Source organism: Ictidomys tridecemlineatus, chromosome 3 (assembly GCF_052094955.1).
Source record: "Ictidomys tridecemlineatus isolate mIctTri1 chromosome 3, mIctTri1.hap1, whole genome shotgun sequence".
NCBI lineage: Eukaryota > Metazoa > Chordata > Mammalia > Rodentia > Sciuridae > Ictidomys > Ictidomys tridecemlineatus.
The window spans coordinates 14,718,128-14,739,160 of NC_135479.1; the positions used below are offsets into that span (position 1 = coordinate 14,718,128).

Below are 21,033 nucleotides of genomic sequence, written 5' to 3' on the forward strand. Positions count from 1 at the left end.
TGCCTGAGGCCCTGCATTGGGGTGGCTGCAGGATTCATGCATGTGACGGCTATGTGTGACTGGGCTGCAGTGGTCTCCCCAGTGTCTGCTGATGTCGTCATTCTCCTAGGGACATTTTCCATAAGTGACCCAGCCCTGCTCTTCCCCCAGGGAACAGGCTCAGAGCTCTAGACACGAGGGGCCAGGGGCCAGGAGAGGCACAGGACTGGGCCAGGAGAGGCACAGGACTGACCCAGGAGACATCTATGCAGTGCCCACAGGCCCCCAATTTTCCTGGCGGATGCCCCCTTCTCCTCATCTAGTTCATGGCCACCAACCAAAAATAGTCCCTGAGAGCTCTAGCCCTGCCCCACTGAAATGGTCCCCATGATCTCTCTTGTATGTCCTCTAATGTGTTAGCATCCTAGTTCTCCTGACATGTCCCCGACACACCCTATCGGCTCCTGTCTGCCCAGGGATTTGAATCCCTGCCGTGGGAGGGAGCTGTCAGACCCTCTGCAAGGCCTGGATTCTTCCTTCTTCCCTGCCTCAACCTAATGCCAAATACCACAGAGATCAGGAAGGGGACTCCATACCCCGATATCCTCCCTCTCTCCTCTCTAGGCCAGGGATGGCAATTACAGGCAGAGGTGCCACATCCTGGTCCTGCCCTGGCAGGCATTGCTAATCAATCACAGCCATCAGTCTGGCCGTGACCCCTGCATGGTCTCCACCCACGTCTCCAGGTAGTCAGTATCAGCCAATGCACGTGACCTCTAGGATGAAATCTATGTGCCAGTGGTGCTTTAGGTGAGTTTCACCAGGACCCTTGTCCTGGCCTATCTAGAGGTCACTGGACACAGCCCGCTGAAGTTCTCTCTCTGTCCCCACAGGCTGACGCCACACAATTCCCAGAGCTTGGGTCCAAGAGGCAGTTGAGGGCATTGGCCAAAAGTGCCTGAGGCAGAAGAGGATCTGCTTGGTTTGCTTTCAATCCTGAAGGGGGCCACACCACTGCTGGGGAGAGTGTGGTGCGAGGCCCAGGGGGATGCACTGTGCCCAGCACCTGGGCAGCAGCAGCACCTGGGCCTTGCAGGCACATCTCCCAATCCCAGGGCCTACACACCTACCTTCCTGGCCCAGCCCCTGGGCAGGCAGGAGGTGAGGAGTGGACAGCAGACCCAGGGAGGGGTGGCCACCCAGGACCCCAGGGCTGCACGCTGCAGCCAGCCAACTGCCTATCGCTCAGCTGGCCCCTGAGCCCAGGATGCAAGGATGGCCAGCTCATCTCTGCCCACCCTGGTGCCCATCGGCCCCGACTGCCTGCGCCCCTTCACCCGGGAGTCCCTGGCAGCCATAGAACGACGGGCAGCGGAGGAGGAGGCCCGGCTGCAGCGGAACAAGCAGATGGAGATCGAGGAGCCCGAACGGAAGCCGCGCAGTGACCTGGAGGCCGGCAAGAACCTGCCCCTCATCTATGGGGACCCCCCGCCGGAGGTCATCGGCATCCCCTTGGAGGACCTGGACCCCTACTACAGTGACAAGAAGGTTGGGACCTGGGAGGGCTCCTTCCATCTGTCTATTGCCCATCTGTCTGTCCCTTGGCCTCACAGACTCTTTCCCTGCCTCAGACCTTCATCGTGCTCAACAAGGGCAAGGCCATCTTCCGCTTCTCCGCCACGCCTGCCCTCTACATGCTGAGCCCCTTCAGCATCGTCAGGCGTGGCGCCATCAAGGTGCTAATCCACTCATATCCTGTCTGAGTGGGAGAGGCGGGGGGCAGGGTTGGGCAAGACGGGGCACTCTGGGACAGGAGACTCTCGTCCACCCCCCTCCCCTTCCCACCTGCTCTCACTTTCCTTGACCGCCCCCACGCTCTTCAGCATGTTCATCATGATCACCATCCTGACCAACTGTGTGTTCATGACCATGAGTGACCCGCCTTCCTGGTCCAAGGACGTGGAGTAAGTCTCCCCTCCCGGAGCCCCAGCCCAGGCACGGCCCAGCCCAGGCATCTGCACCTCTGAGGATGCTTAGTGACGCAGATTTTGTCTTCCAGGAGGGCACACCCTGTCACTATAACCCTCATCAACACCTTAAGTCCCCTGGGGGAAGGCACACTGTCACTCTCACTAATGTTCTCTGTCCTTGGGTGACACATTTCACCTGCATCCCTCCCTCTGTGCGAGGTCTATCACTGCCACACGCACCCCTGCCTGGGTGACGTGCCTGGCCCTGGCTGGCCCTCTGCCCTCAGGTACACCTTCACGGGGATCTACACCTTTGAGTCCCTCATCAAGATGCTGGCCAGGGGTTTCTGCATCGATGACTTCACATTCCTCCGTGACCCCTGGAACTGGCTGGACTTCAGTGTCATCACGATGGCGTGAGCAGGGGCCTGAGGGTAGGGGGAGGGCAGCCAACCAGCTGGCATTCTCAGAGGTGTGGACCACAGGGCCCGTTGGCCAGTCGTGCAGATTGTGAGCTACACCATTCTCGGGATGGCCCTGCCCAGGGCCTGGCTTGGATTCTCTGCTGATGTCCCTTTCATACATCATCTTTACCCACAAAAGGCAGCCTGACCCAGGCTTTGCCACTGGGCGAGTGGGCTAGCCATGCCCCAGCAGCAAGGCCACTATACTGTCCTCCCCAACACTGGGACCCCAATAGGAACCTCAGGGTGTCTGACCTGCCCCAAGGCCCCTGTGGTAACCCTGACCACAAGAATCCTAGGGAGAACCCCTGATTTCTGTCCCACCGTTCCCTGGACTCTCCCACACCAGGTACGTGACAGAGTTTGTGGACTTGGGCAACATCTCAGCTCTAAGGACCTTCCGGGTGCTGCGGGCCCTGAAAACCATCACCGTCATCCCAGGTACTGGGGACGTGCGGGAACCCCTGGCCTCAGCCAATAGGTCTCCTGTCATGCCCAAGCCTAGAATCTGACACTCGAGTTCCAGGACCCTGACCCAGGGTCACATCCTGGGCTCATGTTAGTGGAGGACACATGCCACAGCCTGAACACAGAAGGGTCACATGGCCAGAGAGCCAAAGAGGCCCTCTGTGGGAGGCTGGGCATCTGAGAGTCAGGGTAGAAAAGTGGGAAAGAGCATAGATTTGAGGCCGGACAGCTGGGGTCAATCCTCCCCATGCCACTGTCCGCCATCGACCCTAGGCAAGTGCCTTACCTTTTCTGCAAACTGGATAAGAACAGTGCCACTCGCTGGGTTGTTCTGAGGACTGGTTGTCTAGCATGGGTGAGCAAAATATACAAAAATAAATGCCTATGGAGAAACTGGAGACAGTTCCTTCATGGAGGAAAGATGATCTGAAAGGGATGGAGAAAGGGCCGTGGGAGGAGGGAAACAGTTAAATCCTGATGCTAGAAAGTGCCTTAGTCCTCTCTAGTCCAAAGCCCTGTCGTGGAGTGAAGGAAGGCAAGACCCAAGATGGGAAGTGCTTATGGAGGGCCTGCCATACACACAGGCCACTGAGTGGAGGCCACAGCTGCCTCACTCTGGGCCAGCACCCCCGAGGCTCAGAGGGTTTCATTTTTTAAAATTTAGTTATATACGGACACTATATATATATATTGTGATGCTGAGGATTGAACCCAAGGCCTCACGCGTTCGAGGCAAGTGCTCTACCACTGAGCTACAACCCCAGCTCTCGGAGGAGGCTGCTGTGCATTTGGTTTCCATTCTAGGGCAAGAGAGGGAAATGAAGACAGAGATACTGGGATCAGGCCCAAGAAGTTATGAATTTTCCATAGATGCTGGGATTCCATCAGGGTCAGTTATGCCTTTGTCTGAAGGGGCAGAATGTTCTTAGAGTTTCTCAGACTGAACCCTGGGTTCTGTGGTCAAAGAAGTTAAAAGAAACGTGGCATTAAAGTTTTTGTTCACCTCTGTAGGACTTCTCAAAGCCTTGAATAGAAGTAATCTTTTTCCAAACATATGCCCCCGCCCCCACCACCACCACCTTTTAAGGACACAGCTTGGGAGGCTAGTGTTCTGTAGAGCACTTTGGGAGTGCTAACCTAGAGACCTTCATTCAGCCCTCTGTATGCTCATGTGTAGCTACACAGCATCAGCCTAGTGATTCCTAGAGTCCATTCTAGTAGCTGAGAATCTGTGGCAATTCCAAGGCTCCACCTTGAGTCTGTGCCCAGAGTAGGGCCGGGTTCATCTGGGAAGGCTGGGGGAGGTAATGGTGCCCGATTAAGTGGAGCCTTGGAGATGGGGTAGGCAAAGGCTTGGGGCCGGGGTCAGGGTGGGGGTGTCCATTGCACCCCACCCTGCCCCTGCCAATGCTCTTAATTTCTCTGTGGTCAGGGCTGAAGACAATTGTGGGGGCCCTGATCCAGTCCGTGAAAAAGCTGTCCGACGTAATGATCCTCACTGTCTTCTGCCTGAGCGTCTTTGCCCTGGTCGGGCTGCAGCTCTTCATGGGCAACCTGCGGCAGAAGTGCGTGCGCTGGCCCCCGCCCTTCAATGACACCAACACTACGTGGTACGGCAACGACACCTGGTACGCCAACGACACGTGGAATACCAACAACACGTGGAACTTCCACGACAGCTGGGCCAGCAACTACACCTTTGACTGGGATGCCTACATCAATGACGAAGGTAGGAAGGAGGGCAACCGGCAAGGGAGGCCCCGCCCCAGCCTCTAGAGCGGCCCCTGCCCTGCCCCTTCTAAGACATGGTCTGGAGGGACCTGATTTTTTTTTTTTTTTTTAGTTTAGTCATAGATAGACACAATACCTTTATTTTATTTACTTATTGTTATGTAATGGTGAGGATCAAAGCCAGTGCCTCACACATGCTAGGCAAGTGCTCTACCACTGAGCTACAGCCCCAGCCTGATCTTAATCATCACTTATCACCCACTGTGACTTCCAGCACTCAGAATCCTTGCCTAGAAAATTTAGATGACAATGCTTCAATGGGTTGCTATGACAATAAACGGCAAACTGCTTTTAAAATCCTGAGTTTCTCTCTATACAAAGTGACAGGTCCTTAACCTGTGCACTCAGGTCTCCTTCATCACACTTGGGGCTCCCATCCTGGCAGGTCACCATCAGGCACCCAAATACCTTCCTCCTGTCACATACCCATCCTTGACGTGAGTCCCACACCCTCACAGCCACTCTCCCACAGCGTCTTCCTGCATGTTGGAGAAGGAGCCCTTTCCTCACCTGCACCCTGGGTTCTAACCCCACTTTCCCTCAGGGTCCTGTGCAGGTTCCTGGCAGCCCCTTGCTCTTGCACACACACATACACACATGTCCCTTATGGCTCTCCCTGTGTCCCTGCTGAATCCTGACTGTAACTAGGCACCCAGAAGACCCTGCATGGAGTTGGCCTCTGTGTGATCTACCCCCCGGGGACATTGGAACTCAGGGCTGTACTCAAAAGAGGGAGAGGGGTCCCCAGGGAACCTCTCTGGTGTATGGGATGCATATGGACATGCCCGTGGGTGTGGAATGGGTGCATGCACCTGCGTGCGTCCATGTGGGTGATGTGCCTTCTCTGACTTCCGAAGCAAACTACTACTTCCTGAAGGATGCCAATGATGCTCTGCTCTGTGGGAACAGCAGTGATGCTGGGTGAGTGATGTCCAGGGGTGGGGAAAAGGAGCCCCAGGAGTCCTTGGAGATGAGGGATGATTAGGGACTAGGATGTGGGGTGCATGGGAACAGAAGGAAAATCCTTGGGCATGGGTGGAAGACCCTCCTGTTTGGGGGACACAGGCAGGACCAAGGGATATTTTTCCCTTGGGGTCCTCAATCTGTCCCTAGCTGGAGTTCTCCTTCCTAAAGCCAGTCCCCCATCCTATCCCTAGGCACTGCCCCCAGGGTTACGAGTGCATCAAGGCTGGGCGGAACCCCAACTATGGCTACACCAGCTATGACACTTTCAGCTGGGCCTTCCTGGCTCTCTTCCGCCTCATGACACAGGACTACTGGGAGAACCTCTTCCAGCTGGTACAGCTGCCCCCAGCCCCACATCCACAGCCCTCCATCTCCACTGCCTCCTCAGGGCCGCGCAGGGCCTACCGCAGGATGGCCACATCCTCAGCTGGGCCATCTCCTCCATGGGACCCTGTCAGTGCCCCTAAAAGCTCTCGGAGCCACACAGCAGCCTATCTTCATTCCCCACCTGGGCTGCATGAGCTGGGGGCTGGGTCTGGCACCAGCTCAGGCCCAGGAAGTCCCAGGCCTCGTAGAAAGCAGTAGGGCAGCTCTGCCCCCACCATCACAGTTGACCCTCCGTAGCCTCAGGTTTCACCTCTGTGGATTCAACCAACCACAGATCCAAATATTTGAGGAAAAAAAAAAATTGTGTCTGTGCTGAACATGTACAAAAAAATTTTGTGACATTATATCCTGAATAATACTGTATGACACTCTTCACAAAGCACTTCGTTTGCATTAGATGTAATATTAGAAGTAACCTGGAAATTATTTAAAGCACAGGGAAGATGTGTCTAGGTTAGATGCAAATACCAGGCCATTTTATATACAGGACTCAAGCACCTGCAGATTTTGGTATCTGGGGGACCCTGGAACTAATCCCTGTGGATACAGAAGGACACCTGTATTTAATGTCTACAGTTTGCAGGGCAAGAGGGTTGCCTTCTGATCCCTGGTGATATTAATAATAACAGTGATTATAGCAACTAGTATTTACTGAGCACTTACTAAGTATCAGGCTCTTTGGCAAAGGTAGGACTCAACCGGGCCCCAAAGCCCAGGTTCACTATTTTTCCTGACTCTGACCTCAGGATGCCTGACTAGGGTCCTCAGGGGTCTCTGTCAGGTCACTGGGATCACCTGGATCCCATGTATATATTTCGGAGTTCCCCAGAATGTGGCTTAGCCTGCCAAGGATGGCCATCCTCTGACTCAAAGGCCCGCAAACCCCCAGGCTCTGCAAGGGACACCCTCTGCTTATGGGTCTGGGCAATGGGCGTGTGAGGGAGGGTGCCACCAGACCCCCTCTCTCCTTCTCTCCCCACCCTCAGACCCTTCGAGCGGCCGGCAAGACCTACATGATCTTCTTTGTGGTCATCATCTTCCTGGGCTCTTTCTACCTCATCAATCTGATCCTGGCGGTGGTGGCCATGGCGTATGCCGAGCAGAACGAGGCCACCCTGGCTGAGGATCAGGAGAAAGAGGAGGAGTTTCAGCAGATGCTCGAGAAATTAAAAAAGCACCAGGAGGAGTTAGAAAAGGTGTCAACCCAGGGAGGGGCCCAGACCCAGGGTTCCCCTTGCCTTCAGCCAGGGCTGCTTGGCTGCTGGCTGAGGGGGTGGGAGGGCAGGGGGTAGGGGTTGCAGACAGGAGGAGTAGAAGTCCCAGGTGCCCAGGTGGGATGGGTGCCATCTAGGCAGTAGAAAGAGTATTTCTCTGCTCAATGCCCCAGTTTCCCCATCCACAGCAAGGAGTTTGTTCTTGTGAAACCTAAGGTTTCGTCCAGCTCAAAGACATACGGCTTCATGCTTCTCTCTGGGTCTATGCTGAGGAGAGGCAGGGTCCCCAGGTGGCTGCAGAGAGTCGCTGTCCATTTTCTCAATCTCATGAAGTGTAGGTTCAGTCAGGGCCTCTGAAAGTAGAGGGTATTCAGGGTTTGGGTCCTCAGTCGCTTGGTCCTTACCCTGTCATCTCACCACCACCAAAGTTGGCCCCTTTCCCACCTGCTAGGTTTGAGACAGGCCAAGAAGAGGGGCTGTCATCTTAAAGGACTTGACAAGAGGCTCTGAGAGTCAATGATCCATCCCCTGGCTCAGAGTTGGGCTTCACACCCGTCACCCTTGCTGGTCTACAGGCCAAGGCCACCCAGGCTCTGGAAGGTGTGGAGGCAGACGGGGACCCGGCTCACAGTCAGGCCTGCAATGGCAGCCTGGACACATCGCCAGGAGAGAAGGGGCCGCCGAGGCCGAGCTGCAGCGCAGACAGTGGTATCTCTGATGCTATGGAGGGTGAGTGCCCTGTACCCCAATTCCCCCTGCCCTGTCTGCCCTACCCCTAGGCCATTTAGCCTCCTGAGGGCAGGGTGCAGCCTGACTAGACCCAGCTTCAGGACAGTAATTTAATATTGGCATTGAGGAAATAAACTGTGATAAATATAGTTCTGTCTTAACCTGGCCAAGTTGTGGCTACAAGGCCAAGCTGCTGCGGGAACCAGGGGCTTCCGGGAGGACCTTGGGGGCTGCCAAGGCAACGGGGAAGGACAGGCTAATAATACTAACCAGGAAGGCCCTGTGTTCCGGAAACTGAAGAGCCTGCTCTTCCAGCGTTCTCTGGATAAAAGTTAAAGGTCAACATCAAATTCCCATAGTAAAATCAGAGATTCCCCCAATCCCTGTACCACACCCAGGACCTGGGAGGAGAATAAAGATATCAAAATGAGAGATGGATGGAAAGATGATGGATGGTGGATAGTGGATGGATGGATGGATGTGCTGAAAGATTCCTGAATGGAAAGAGACAGGAGTGTAGATGAATGAGAGGGAAGAAAGGAAGGAGGGAAGGAGGGCGGGAAGAACAATAGAAAGCAGGAAGAAAGGAGGAAATAAAGAAAAGAGAATCGACACAAGAAAGAAAGTCTCACCCAGAGAAGGAAGCTGGTCCCTCTCCAGGCCAGCCTGCCTGGGCTACAAGTGGGGAGTTAGAAAGGTGTGTGTGGTGGGGGGAGTGAGATTACAGGACTTTGCAAGCCCTTAGAAGGTACATATCATCTCACCTTGCGTGACCTTGCATGATGCATCCAGGTGACTGTGTGCCAGAGAATGGACCAGGGAATGCAGGACAGACAGAGCTGGCCCCTGCTCTTGCTGGGACCTTCACCATGAGTTTCCAGCCTCAGATGCTGGGGCACTACAGTGGCCTAGGGGTGGACATGTAGGTGAGGGAGGTCACCAACAGACTAGAATCCACTGCTGTCTCTGAGAGACAGGTTTCTCATTCCTCGGTACAGTTGGGGTTGCACCCAGGATCTCCAAGGGGCTACCACCCTCTCCAGTCCCTTTCCTTAATCTACAAAATCGGTGGCATTAATAATATGAGTCAGTGAGATCATACCTAGGCCAAGGCAGCTCCCATTGGTCACAGAGACCAGGAGGAGGAGCACCTTCATCCCCTGGTCCTTACAGAGGACAGAGCCTCTTGGCTTTGGGGCTGCAAGAACAGGGGCTGTTTTCAGAAAGCCACTCTGGAGGGAAAGGAGGATCTGGCTGAGGACACTCCTGCAGGGCCGACTTTACCGGCAGTGGGGAGGGAGAGCCCTGAGGGAGTCTCAGTCTGGTCCCCAGACTTTGGTGGGCCAGGGTTCCCTCTTCTCTGGGCGTCTCTCCTGCCAGAATGGCAGCCTTGGGCACAGGGCAGAGAGCTGAGGTCCTGCCCGAGCTCCCTGAGGGGCGGGGCGGGGCGGGGCGGGGCGTGCTGAGGGGGCGGGACTTGAAAGAGCTCGCAGGGGTGGGGCCTGGAGGGAGTTCTAAGAGGCCTGATCCGAGGGTGTGGTCATGTGGGTGGGGCTTCGGGAGTGACGAGGTGTGAGGCGGGGCTTGGAGAAGGCCAGTTGAGGGTGGGGTCTCTCCAACATAGAGGATGGGGATTTTAAGGTTTGGCTTAGGCCTTGCCAACCCGCTGGAATGTTGAGATGTGGAGCGTTAAGGGGTGGGGCTTGGGAGGGGGGGGTCCCAAGGGCTAGTGGAGGCAGGAAGGGGCGCGCCAGTGGGAGAATCTTCGTCAGGCCCCTGTTAAAACCCCTCTCGCAGAGCTGGAGGAGGCCCACCAGAAGTGCCCACCATGGTGGTACAAGTGCGCGCACAAAGTGCTCATATGGAACTGCTGCACCCCGTGGGTGAAGTTCAAGCATATCATCCACGTGATCGTCATGGACCCCTTCGTGGACCTGGGCATCACCATCTGCATCGTGCTCAACACCCTCTTCATGGCCATGGAGCACTACCCCATGACGGAGCACTTCGACAACGTGCTTTCTGTGGGAAACCTGGTAGGGAGAGGCCAAAGGGGAGGGTGGTCATTAGCGGGCAGGACCCAGTGGGGCTGTCTGGAAATATGGGGCACTATTAGGGGGGCATCTGGGGACAGATAGGGTTTTCCTAGTATATGGGGATAAGATGCGTATGGGGAGGTACCTGGGGTGATGTGTGGGGTGTAGAATATGGATTTCAAGGCATTCAGGGACAGGGAGAGCTGGGTGAGGCTCTGAATTCATGGAGATCAGAATTCCTAGGGTCAGGGATCCAGGCCTTGCTCTGGAAGTAGGATGGGAGTGGGGGTGTGGAGATGGAAGCCTTAGTTGGATAAAAAGTTCTCCAGTTCCTGAGATTGGCATGGGCCTGAAAGGGACCTAGGGACCTGGGGATGTGGCATATAGCCACGCAAATCCAGGCCCAAAAGGCCTCAGCTCACCCTGAGCGCTTCAGGGACTTGTTCCCACCCACTCCCCCATATCGCCAGCCTGGCCCTGCTGCTCCCCTCTCCAGCTCTTTGCTGCTCCGCTATTGTTGACATGCCCTGATCCACCCGCTTATCCCTGCCCATTAGGAGCATTATCACCTCATTGCCAGCCCCAGTGGAGCCTGACAAAGGGAAAGCCGCTGCCTCCTCTAGCCCTACCCACCCTTCCCCATCCCCTTCACAATTTTTCCAGGGTGGCATTTGTCAAGGTGTTCTTCCCACCCCAAAAGGGAGGCCAACTCAGGGAGAGTGAGATATGGGCCCTGGGCATGACCAAGACTGGCTGGGTGGCACAAGAATCAGGCCCTCAGGGCCAGGCACATCTCTCCCATGGAGATGTATGAGGCAGCATGGTCAGGCAGGGCCAGAGGGGTAAGGGCGTGCCCTAGATTCATGGCACAGCTGCTGGGGTGTGCATGATGGTCAGGGCCCGCCTGCCTGCCCAACCCCTGTGCTAATGTCTGGACACCTGCTGTGGCCAGGGGCAGCCCCTGGGAGGGGCTCAGCATGTACCCATGCAGACTCTAGACCCAGGGCAGCTGGTGCCCAATAGCAGGGGGACCAGGTCCAGGGAGTTTTCAGGGCTATGCAGCCCTCAGGCTCCTATTCCAAGGTTGGGGAAGCAGCTCTGACCTCCCCCAATTGATTTTTTTTCCCCTAGACCCTGAGTCCACCAAGATTTGCTAAGTCCTGGGACTGGATCCAGTAGATAGGATTAGGGCATAAAGGAAAGAACCTGAACTCAGCACCCTAAGAACTGGCTGCTGGTTGCTGACCTGGCTGAACCTTATTTGCTCATCTGTGGGATGAGTGTGATGTTCCCTGCCAACTCTGTGGCGATAGGGATCCCAGCCAGGCATGGTGGCGCCTGCCTGTAATCCCAACCACTCTGGAGGCTGAAGCAGGAGGATCACAAGTTCAAGGCCAGCCTGGGCAACTTAGCAAGACCTTGTCTCAAAATAATATTTTTGTTTATTTTTTTTATTGGTTGTTCAAAACATTACAAAGCTCTTGACATATCATATTTCACACATTAGATTCAAGTGGGTTATGAACTCCCATTTTTACCCCAAATACAGATTGCAGAATCATATCGGTTACACATCCACATTTTTACATAATGCCATATTAGTGACTATTGTATTCTGCTACCTTTCCTATCCTCAACTATCAATATTTTTGTTTAAAAGGGATGGGGTTATAGCTCAGTGGTAAAGTGCCTCTAGGTTTGATCCCTAATACCAAAAACAAACAAACAAACAAACAAACAAAACCCTGACATACACACGTATGGGCCACAGGTACCACTCCCTTCCCCCTTAAGGCTCTGGACCTCTCCCCTCAATCCACAGAGCCTCTTCCAGGAGATGGGAGTGGCTAGGAGATTCCAAAGGCCCTGTGCTCCCTGAAGCCTTGTGACAGGGCCTCCCCCTCCCCCTAGGTCTTCACAGGCATCTTCACGGCTGAGATGGTACTGAAGCTGATCGCCATGGACCCCTACGAGTATTTCCAGCAGGGCTGGAACATCTTCGACAGTTTCATCGTCACCCTCAGCCTGGTGGAGCTGGGCCTGGCCAACGTGCAGGGGCTGTCTGTGCTCCGCTCCTTCCGACTGGTACGAGAGAACTACAGGGCCAGGGACTGTGGAGGGGGTGGGAGGAGAAACTTCAGGAAGCCAGAAGATTGGAAATGAGGCGCCCCTCCCCTGCCCAGGAACGTTTCTTACCTGTGAACAGGGAGCCAGGGATCCCTCCCTCCTTATCACACAGTTCTGGGGCTACCAAACTGACAACCCCAAGAGCTGACATTGGGTGACTCTAGGACAATCCCATAAAGGATACTTATATTATTATTTATTTTTTTATTTTTTAGTTGTCAATAGACCTTTATTTTATTTATTTCTATGCAGTGCTGAGAATCGAACCCAGAACCTCACACATGCTAAGCAAAGGCTCTACCATGGAGCCACAACCCCAGCCCCTTATATTATTTTTTTTTTAACTTTATTATGGGAACTTCCCTGCATCCAAAAATACAGACAAAGGAAAATGAACCTCCAAGTACCTACCACATTCTACAATTCTTATTTCACCCGCTTCTCTAGTTTTTATTGGCAGCGGAAGTATGTTAAAGCAAATGTTGACATAAAATGTCACTAGTAAAATGCTTTGTATCCTTAACAGGTAAGGGCTTTTTTCTCTTTTTAATATACTAACATCAGGAAGCGGTAGAACATGAGTAGTCCCATTTAACCAGGAGGCAAAGAGGCCTCCGATCACTAAGGGGTGGGGCTTCAGGCTACTTGGAATTGTTCTTGCAGCTGAGGCGGGGGCTCTGGGGTTGGGCCACTTGTCACCGGGCCTCATTTGCCCTTGTCCTCCCCATGCCCGATAGCTGCGGGTTTTCAAGCTGGCCAAGTCGTGGCCGACGCTCAACATGCTCATCAAGATCATCGGCAATTCCGTGGGGGCGCTGGGCAACCTGACGCTGGTGCTGGCCATCATCGTGTTCATCTTCGCCGTGGTGGGCATGCAGCTGTTTGGCAAGAGTTACAAAGAGTGCGTGTGCAAGATCGCTGCCGACTGTAGCCTGCCCCGCTGGCACATGCACGATTTCTTCCACTCCTTCCTCATCGTCTTCCGCATCCTGTGTGGGGAGTGGATCGAGACCATGTGGGATTGCATGGAGGTGGCCGGCCAGCCCATGTGCCTCACCGTCTTCCTCATGGTCATGGTCATCGGCAACCTGGTGGTGAGTGAGACTGGCTGGGGAGCTTCCCCACCCTCACCCAGGAAGGGTGCAAAGGGTGTCCAGTGCCTTTACAAGGCTGTCTTTGGAGGACCTTGTTGATGATAGATAGATCTTAGGAAATTGCTGTGATGTTTTCTATCTTCTATTCCCCACACCCCTGAAATGGCAATTTTATATGGCTTCACCCAGCAAGCCTCAAATTTTAAACTGCTTAAGTATTACCTGGAGTTTCTAAAACATAGATTCCTGGCCCCTCCCCTGGAGAATCTGATTCAGCAGCCTGGGCCCGAGCCTGGGAATCTGAATTCCAGACAAGCTCCAGGCTCCATCCAGGGATGGTGCTGTAGGCTGTTAGTATTTTGAGTAACACCAATGAGTCAGGCAGACCCGTGTTACTGTCCCAGCTCTCTGGGCATCCTGTGTGTAACCTTCAGCCAGTGACCACTCACCAGTCAGGCTGGGTTTCCTAACTGTCACATAGAAGAAAATAATAGGTACCTCAAGGGGCCTCTGGGAAGATTGGCCTCACTAGTGGACATAGTATAACCAAGCATGGGGTGACCAGGACCCCAGCCTCTCGGCCTTCTCCTACCCTCTTATTCTCCTCTGTTCCTGAGCTCTGGAAAACAGAATTAGAGCCTGGCATTGGGAGACTCCAGAGGTGACATAAACTCCATCCATCCCACCCCTTCCTGTGGTTCAGGACTGGGCTGGGAGCTGTGCAGGGGAGGAGGTGTGGCAAGGTGAAGGGCAGGGTCCATAGTCCAGCTGGACACCAATTCTGTGGCCAGGGCCTGTGGAGGCATCTCTCCTTACCCTGCTCATCCCAAATCCTTCCCTTTCTGGGGTTACACCCTCAGAGCCCCATACTGCTGTGCCCAGCTGCCCCCTATGGTGGCTGGCACTGCCCTGGGCAATGGGGTAGCAGACGCATGCACGTCCCCACATTCCAAAAAGACCTGTGGAATCCTTGAGCTGCTGGGTCAGCGTTCTCGGATATCACTGAGCTCCGGCAGGGGGCAGGGGCGGATGGGGGAGGGGTGTCACCTCTGCTGGAGGAGCAGAGTGTGGGACAGCTACAGAGAAGAACCCAGACTGCTGTCCCTGAGGGGCACGTGCACCTGAGTGAATGGAGAGAGACAGGGAAGGTGCCTGGGTTGAACTTTGGGGCAGGATTGGGTGGGGTGGGTCACCGGCTCTGAGTAGAAGTTTCTGAATGTACATTTAAGGGCTACAGATGCCTGGAGAGAGTCTGGGGGGTTTCTGTCTCTATGAGTGGACACTCAAAAACATTTCTCACACCTGTAATCCCAGTGGCTCAGGAGGCTGAGGCAGGAGGATCACGAGTTCAAAGCCAGCTTCAGCAAAAGCAAGGTGCTAAGCAATTCAATGAGACCCTGTCTCTAAATAAAATACAAAATAGGGCTGGGGATGTGGCTCAGTGGTCAAGTGCCCCTGGGTTCAATCCCAAGTACCAAAAAAAAACCAACCAAACAAAAAACCCCAAACTATATTTCTCATCCCCCTTTTGCCACTTGCTGACTGGGAAGTCTTGAACAAGAAATTTAACCTCTTTGGGGCCTTAGTTTTCTCATCTGGAAATGGGAATGCTAATGGCAGTGGTCCTGCAGGTTACATGACAGGTCTCAGTGCTTTGCAAAGTACTTGGCCCACCAGGCCAGGGGAAGTCAGAAGTTACAAGCAGGTGGTTTTGTGTTAATCATTGTAATTAAGCTGATAACTTCTAAAATTAATGAGACACCCCTGCCCTTTTTTTTTTTTTATTATTTTGAGACAGTGCCTTGCTAAGTTGCTTAGGGCACTAGTTATTGGCATAACCTTCCTGCCCTCTGCAAACCTGTGCACAAGGGCTTTCTGTGCATTATTCCTAGTCTTCTCAACACCCTGAGATGGGCAGCGCTGCAGTGCTGCCTCCACGTCCTGGAGGTGGCGCTGCCCAGAGCCACACAGCAATGAGAAACTGGGCCCCGCTGGGTGCGCTCACCTACATAACCCTGGAGACTCGGGAAGCTGAGGGAGGAGGACTGCAAGTTTGAAGCCAGCCTCAGCAACGTAGTGGAGCCCTTAGCAAGGCCCTGTCTAAAATATATATATATATATATATATATATATATATATATATATATATATATATATATATACACACACACACACACACACACATATATATATAAAGGGCTGAGACGTAGCTCAGTGTTAAAGTGCCCCTGGGTTCAATCCCCAGTACCAAAAACAAAGAAAGTAAGAAAGAAAAAAGAAACTGAATTAGGACAAGAGCCTGGGTCTGTGACTCCAGTAACCAGGATGCAGTAAGAGCAGCAATAGTGATAATGATGACCATGATACCAGCTGTGACGCGCACTTGCTCAGCACCTAGCCGGCACACTGAGCATGCTCAGTGGTAGCGCCCAGAGCTGTCCATTCGCCTGTACTCACGGCTCCTATGGAGGATGGACGGCTTTATCTGTTACGTAGAGGAGGAGGCAAAGGCTCAAGGAGGTGATTAGTGAGAAGTACAGGGTTTGAGCCCAAGTAGCCTGGCTCTAGGGCCTACAGCCACTGCACCGTCCCCTCCGGGGACTGTCACCCCCGTCTCTCTCCCCATCTCCCCCACTCTCTCTCTTTTTCAGCCCAGCTCTGTGGCTCTCCCAGATTGCTCAGAAGGAGTGAAGCTGCCCAGGAGGCGGCACGGTCAGCTCCTTGGGCACTGTCCCCTCCTAGCACACCCCCAGGCCTCAGAGAAGCAGGTGTCTACCAGAGGGCGCCAGGGCACCCTGCCAGGGACTGTGGGGACCCGTGCCCCTTGCATCCCTGACACTTGGTCACTTCCCCTGGGTTACTGTGAAGAAGAGGAAGTGACTAGGTCACAGATGACCCACCCCACAGAGCCCCCCGGGGAACGTGACCTCTGTCCCCCTCCCCTCTCCCCTCCCCCTTGCCCGAGGAGGCTATTTCTGTCCCAGGCAGGAGCCGTGTGCAAACCCTGCTGACCCAGAGAGCAGCTAATTCCCATCTCAGATGTGTTTCTGGCAACTGGACGCCTCCCCCTGAGAGAGGGAGAAAAGGACCAATAAATGTGGGTGGTGGGCTCAGGCAGAGAGGAGAGGGAGCGGGAGGACGTGGCACAGGGGTGGAAATCCCCCCAGCACACTCTTTCAAAGGGGATTTTAATGTATTCTTTAAAGATACTGTGCTGACATGGTAGTTAAGATGATCCTGAAAACCCTTGGAGGACGTTGGTCAAGCCAGCACGCGGGGAAGACGGTCAAGGGCATAGATTCCCTCTTATCCACTCACACAGTGACAAGCCCCAGGCCCCAGACAGTAAGAACCTGGCTCTGCCTCTGGTGGACAACAGCCAGGACCTCCCACCCCAGCCAGTGTCACCTTCCTCCACTGCCCAGGCACCAGGGATGTGGGGGGAGGCAAGGTCATTGCTTTGCAAACTTCTGGAGAAATCATTCACATTGTAGTCTAAGCAAATGGTGCTCTATAAATTGTGACTGGAAACCTGGGTGTTAGTCAAGACTATGCTGTGGGGGCTGGGGATGTGGCTCAAGCGGTAGCGCGCTCGCCTGGCATGCGTGCGGCCCGGGTTCGATCCTCAGCACCACATACAAAACAAAGATGTTGTGTCCGCCGAAAACTAAAAAATAAATATTAAAATTCTCTGTCTCTTAAAAAAAAAAGACTATGCTGTGTGTCCTAGGGCAAACCACTCTACCTCTGGGACTCTGTTTCCTCATCTGTAAAACATTGAACTGGCCAAATTAATCATGCTCTTCCCTATACCATGTAGAGCTTTCTATTATTGCTCATATAATAACAACCAATATGTTTTGAGCACTTACTTGTATTGATCTTTTAATCATCACAACATTGTGAGGATTACTGGAATCATAGTAATAGGTACACAGATAAGTAAACAGGCACAGAGCAGTGAAGCAGCTTGCCTTAGGACACACAGCTAGTAAACTGGGATTCAGCATCATTTCAAAGCCTGTACACACCAGTCTCTATTGCCACCAAACCCACCCTGTATTTTTCTGATCAAACGTCCGTCTCCACTAGGCTTTGGGCTCCCTGAGGCCACTTACTCACCAACAGTGGCAGGGGTTCAGTAATTTTCCGCTAGAAAATAAAATGTGGGGAGAGGACAAGAGGTGGCCAGTAGTAGTAGCCTCTAGGTCCCCATCAATAGGAAAGGAGGAAGGGAAATAGGAATAGGTGTGGTAGGGAGCCCCAAGTGGAGGAAGGAGTAAGTAGCAGGCCAAATGTTCTTTCCAGAGCAACAGGGGACAAAACCCAGCGTCTGTTAAAAGTCCCACTTAACAGATGAGGAAAAGAAAGCTCCAAGATTGTTTCCTAGAAACGTGAGACTTGAGCCCCATCTCCAGCCCCTGACAGTAGAGGTAGAGGACAGACCCGTGCAGAGTCCCTGTCCCCCAGTGTACCTCTCCAGACCTGCCATGGCAGCAGAGTCCTCTCACAGGCACAAGCCTCAGTTTCCATATCTGCAAGATGGGGATGATCTTGGCAGCCCTCCCTCCAGGAGCCGCTGTGAGATTCCATTAGGGGACGTCCTTCCAAATGCCCAGCGTGTGGCTGGTCTGACCTGTAGACAGGAGCTCCCCTTGGTGGTGAGGGTGGAGCCCCCAGGGACTCGCAGGCTGGCCTGAGGCTCCCCCAACGCCTGTCTCCCAGGTTCTGAACCTGTTCCTGGCCCTCCTGCTGAGCTCCTTCAGCGCCGACAGCCTGGCGGCCTCAGACGAAGACGGCGAGATGAACAACCTGCAGATCGCCATCGCGCGGATCAAGTGGGGCATCAGCTTCGCCAAGACCTTCCTCCTGGGGCTGCTGCACGGCAAGATCCTGAGCCCCAAGGAGATCATTCTCAGCATCGGGGAGCTCGGAGGCGCTGAGCAGGCTGGCGAGGCCGGGGAAGGTGCCCCCAGGGATGAGAAGAAGGAGCCACCACCCGAGGAGGGGGACAAGGACCTGAAGAAGGACAATCACATCCTGAACCACATGGGCCTGGCGGACGGCCCTCCCTCCAGCATCGAGCTGGACCACCTCAACTTCATCAACAACCCCTACCTGACCATCCAGGTGCCCATCGCCTCCGAGGAGTCTGACCTGGAGATGCCCACCGAGGAGGAGACCGACACCTTCTCAGAGCCTGAGGATGTCAAGGTGAGCCCATCCAGGGCCCTGCTGGCGGGGTCGTGGACCAAATCACAGGTCCTCTTCTGTCCTCAGTTGCTCCATCTGTAAAATGGGGGTGATGGTTCCCAGACCATGGCTGGTTGTAAGCATCCCATGACATGCTATGCACAGAGCACTTAGAAAGCGCTGTGTAAATGGTGACTGTTTTATCCTCATTGATGTGACTCTGATGCTAGGCCAGGCAAAACGCTACCTGGGCCCTCGCACCAGCAGGTGGCGCTCCTGGACAGGATGCTCTTACCTTTGGCACCTTTGTTCCAGGACTTGGGCCGAAGAAGCCCCTCCTAAATACCCGCATGGGCTTAAAGCCCCTGCCAAGTGCTTGATACAATCATCTATTTCTGCTTAGACCCTACCTAAGGTTGGACCCAGCCTCCCATCTGGCCAAGGAACCTGCCAGATCTAGGTCAAGGTCTCTGAGCAGAGGAGCCAGAGGGTCAAGGGGAGTTGGGGACAGGACAGCAGAGAGCTATCACACAGCCTCAGGGCAGGAGCCCTGACACTCCACCCGCCGGTCCAGGCAGGGCTCTTGCTGCTGGGCTAAGTTGCCCCCTAGTCCTGTCTCTGTCTGGTGACGGTAGGAAGGGACTGGAGCGAGGTCGTGGTCTCTGCTGTGGAGGCTGGGACCCTGCCTTGGACCTTCCAGGGGAGCTGACTCTGAGCCGCCCTCACCTGTTCTCCAGCCATGGCAGGGAAAAGACTAACCCAGGAGCAAGGCCAGGCCCTGCCCACCCCACCCCACACCACCAGCCCTGGCTGGCTGGAGGCGGGAGCCTAGCGAACTTTGCCCTCAAAGCTCTTGACTCCTTATTCACCCCAAATATGTGGCACGCTGACTTACCAGGGGGCCGAGTGCCTGCCGAGCTATAAATACCCTGGGAAATGTGGCACCGGCCTCAACCCCGGTAGGAGGAACTTGGTGGGGGAGGGGCGGGAGAGGGCTGGGTCCAAGGCTCTGGGAGGGGAGGGGGCCTGAGGACTCTTTAAAGGGGGACAGACATGGTTCCCAGGGGGATTGTGGAAGCTGGGCAGGCCCGGCAGCTCTGTGGGTGCACAGGCCTAGTCCTCTGTGCCTCAGTTTCCTTTTCTGCCGGCTGGGGACAAGAACCACCATCTGGGGTTTTCTGGTCACTGTCCTCCACCAAGCTGCCCAATTGGTCTTCCTCCTCAGGGGCCTCATGCCCAGCCATGAAGGGTCTCCTCGCAGAGTCAGGGCAGGACTGGGAAGCGGGCCTGGGACAGCACCAGGAGGAGGTGGGAGGAGGCCTGGCCTGGCCCCCCCCACCCCCACTCCGATCAGGTTCCCTTGGCGCCAGACTGGGGCCTTGGCTGGGGAAAGTTTTCCATCCTTCCTGGATCCGTCAGCCAAACAGCCCCTGGGGTGGGAGGTCTCGGACACTGGGGGCACCACATGCCTGTTCTCTGCGGCCTGTGAAGGTCCAGCTCCTTCCTGACCTCTTTTCTTACTCCTGCCCTCGCAGAAGGACCTACAGGCCTTTTCTCCTCTTCCAGGCCCCTCGTGCCCCCAACACCTCCCAGATCACCCAGCAGCCTGAGCCCCACGCAGCCACCTCCTCCCCAGCTCTGTCCCAGGTTCTTCCCTTACCCGAGACCCTTACCCGTCTCTTCATGCCCCCCTTCCCCCCCCCCAGCCCTCATGTGGCACACAGGCAGGACCAAGGCCACCTCCGCACTGTCTGTTCAGTAACCAGGGCTGAGTGGACGGATGGGGGTGGACAGGTCTGGCCTGCCCCACCTGGTGGGAGGATGAGGGGTCTCTCAGGACCCGGGGGTCATGAGCCCCTGTGGCCCCTGCAGAAGCCGCCGCAGCCCCTCTACGATGGGAACTCCTCCGTCTGCAGCACGGCCGACTACAAGCCCCCCGAAGAGGACCCCGCGGAGCAGGCTGAGGAGGACCCCGACGGGGAGCAGCCTGAGGAGTGCTTCACGGAGGGTGAGGATACACCCACGGCCAGCACCCTCACCTGGCCTGGGCCTCCCCCAGCCCAGCGTCCCTATAAGGGGCAGGCCACACCAGGGCCAGAGGAGGCCGTAGGAAAGCAGGCCGCCCTCTTCGCCAGTGCTGCCCTCCCCTGCCTCACTCTGGGGAGCTGACCCTGGAGAAACATTTTTGTTCAAAGGTCCTGGGCTGGATTGTCTGAAGCCTGCTTGGGCAAGGTTGGGGGAGGATGGGGACAGTAGGTGGCCTGAGCCCTGTTTGCAGAGCATCCATCCCTGGCGCAGTTGATACATGGCGGAACGGGTTGTGAAGGGAGGACCTAAGCCCCCCACATGAGCCAGATGGAACCCTGGGTCTGAGGACAGTGAGGTGGAGGCTGGGGAGAGGCACCCCGAGGCAGCCCTAGGCTTATGACATGATGCCTGTCCCTGTCCCCAGCCTGCGTGCAGCGCTGCCCCTGCCTCTATGTGGACATCTCCCAGGGCCGCGGGAAGATGTGGTGGACCCTCCGCAGGGCTTGCTTCAAGATCGTTGAGCACAACTGGTTCGAGACCTTCATTGTCTTCATGATCCTGCTCAGCAGTGGGGCCCTGGTAAGCAC

At 55.0% G+C, this 21,033-nt stretch overlaps 1 protein-coding gene and 1 long non-coding RNA gene across 2 annotated transcripts in view; one reads left to right on the top strand and one right to left on the bottom strand.

Moving 5' to 3' along the window:
* Positions 1–1,219: 1,219 nt before the first annotated feature.
* The window catches only part of Scn4a (sodium voltage-gated channel alpha subunit 4), a 28,854-nt gene continuing 9,040 nt past the window's right edge, over positions 1,220–21,033 (top strand). The window contains exons 1-16 of the mRNA XM_021728410.3: positions 1,220–1,527; positions 1,611–1,729; positions 1,854–1,943; positions 2,237–2,365; positions 2,763–2,854; positions 4,314–4,610; positions 5,530–5,593; positions 5,830–5,971; positions 7,012–7,221; positions 7,815–7,968; positions 9,766–10,004; positions 11,916–12,089; positions 12,869–13,225; positions 17,951–18,439; positions 20,291–20,426; positions 20,871–21,025. Coding sequence (XP_021584085.2) covers positions 1,255–1,527; positions 1,611–1,729; positions 1,854–1,943; positions 2,237–2,365; positions 2,763–2,854; positions 4,314–4,610; positions 5,530–5,593; positions 5,830–5,971; positions 7,012–7,221; positions 7,815–7,968; positions 9,766–10,004; positions 11,916–12,089; positions 12,869–13,225; positions 17,951–18,439; positions 20,291–20,426; positions 20,871–21,025 — 3,120 coding nt within the window. The 5' untranslated portion in view covers positions 1,220–1,254. The remainder of the gene's footprint in view (positions 1,528–1,610; positions 1,730–1,853; positions 1,944–2,236; positions 2,366–2,762; positions 2,855–4,313; positions 4,611–5,529; positions 5,594–5,829; positions 5,972–7,011; positions 7,222–7,814; positions 7,969–9,765; positions 10,005–11,915; positions 12,090–12,868; positions 13,226–17,950; positions 18,440–20,290; positions 20,427–20,870; positions 21,026–21,033) is intronic.
* Positions 17,643–19,149, bottom strand: LOC144376012 (uncharacterized). Its single transcript, XR_013436003.1, has 3 exons — positions 18,344–19,149; positions 17,960–18,244; positions 17,643–17,861 (listed from the first exon to the last, which is right to left on the bottom strand). It is a non-coding gene; the product is annotated as an uncharacterized LOC144376012 (long non-coding RNA).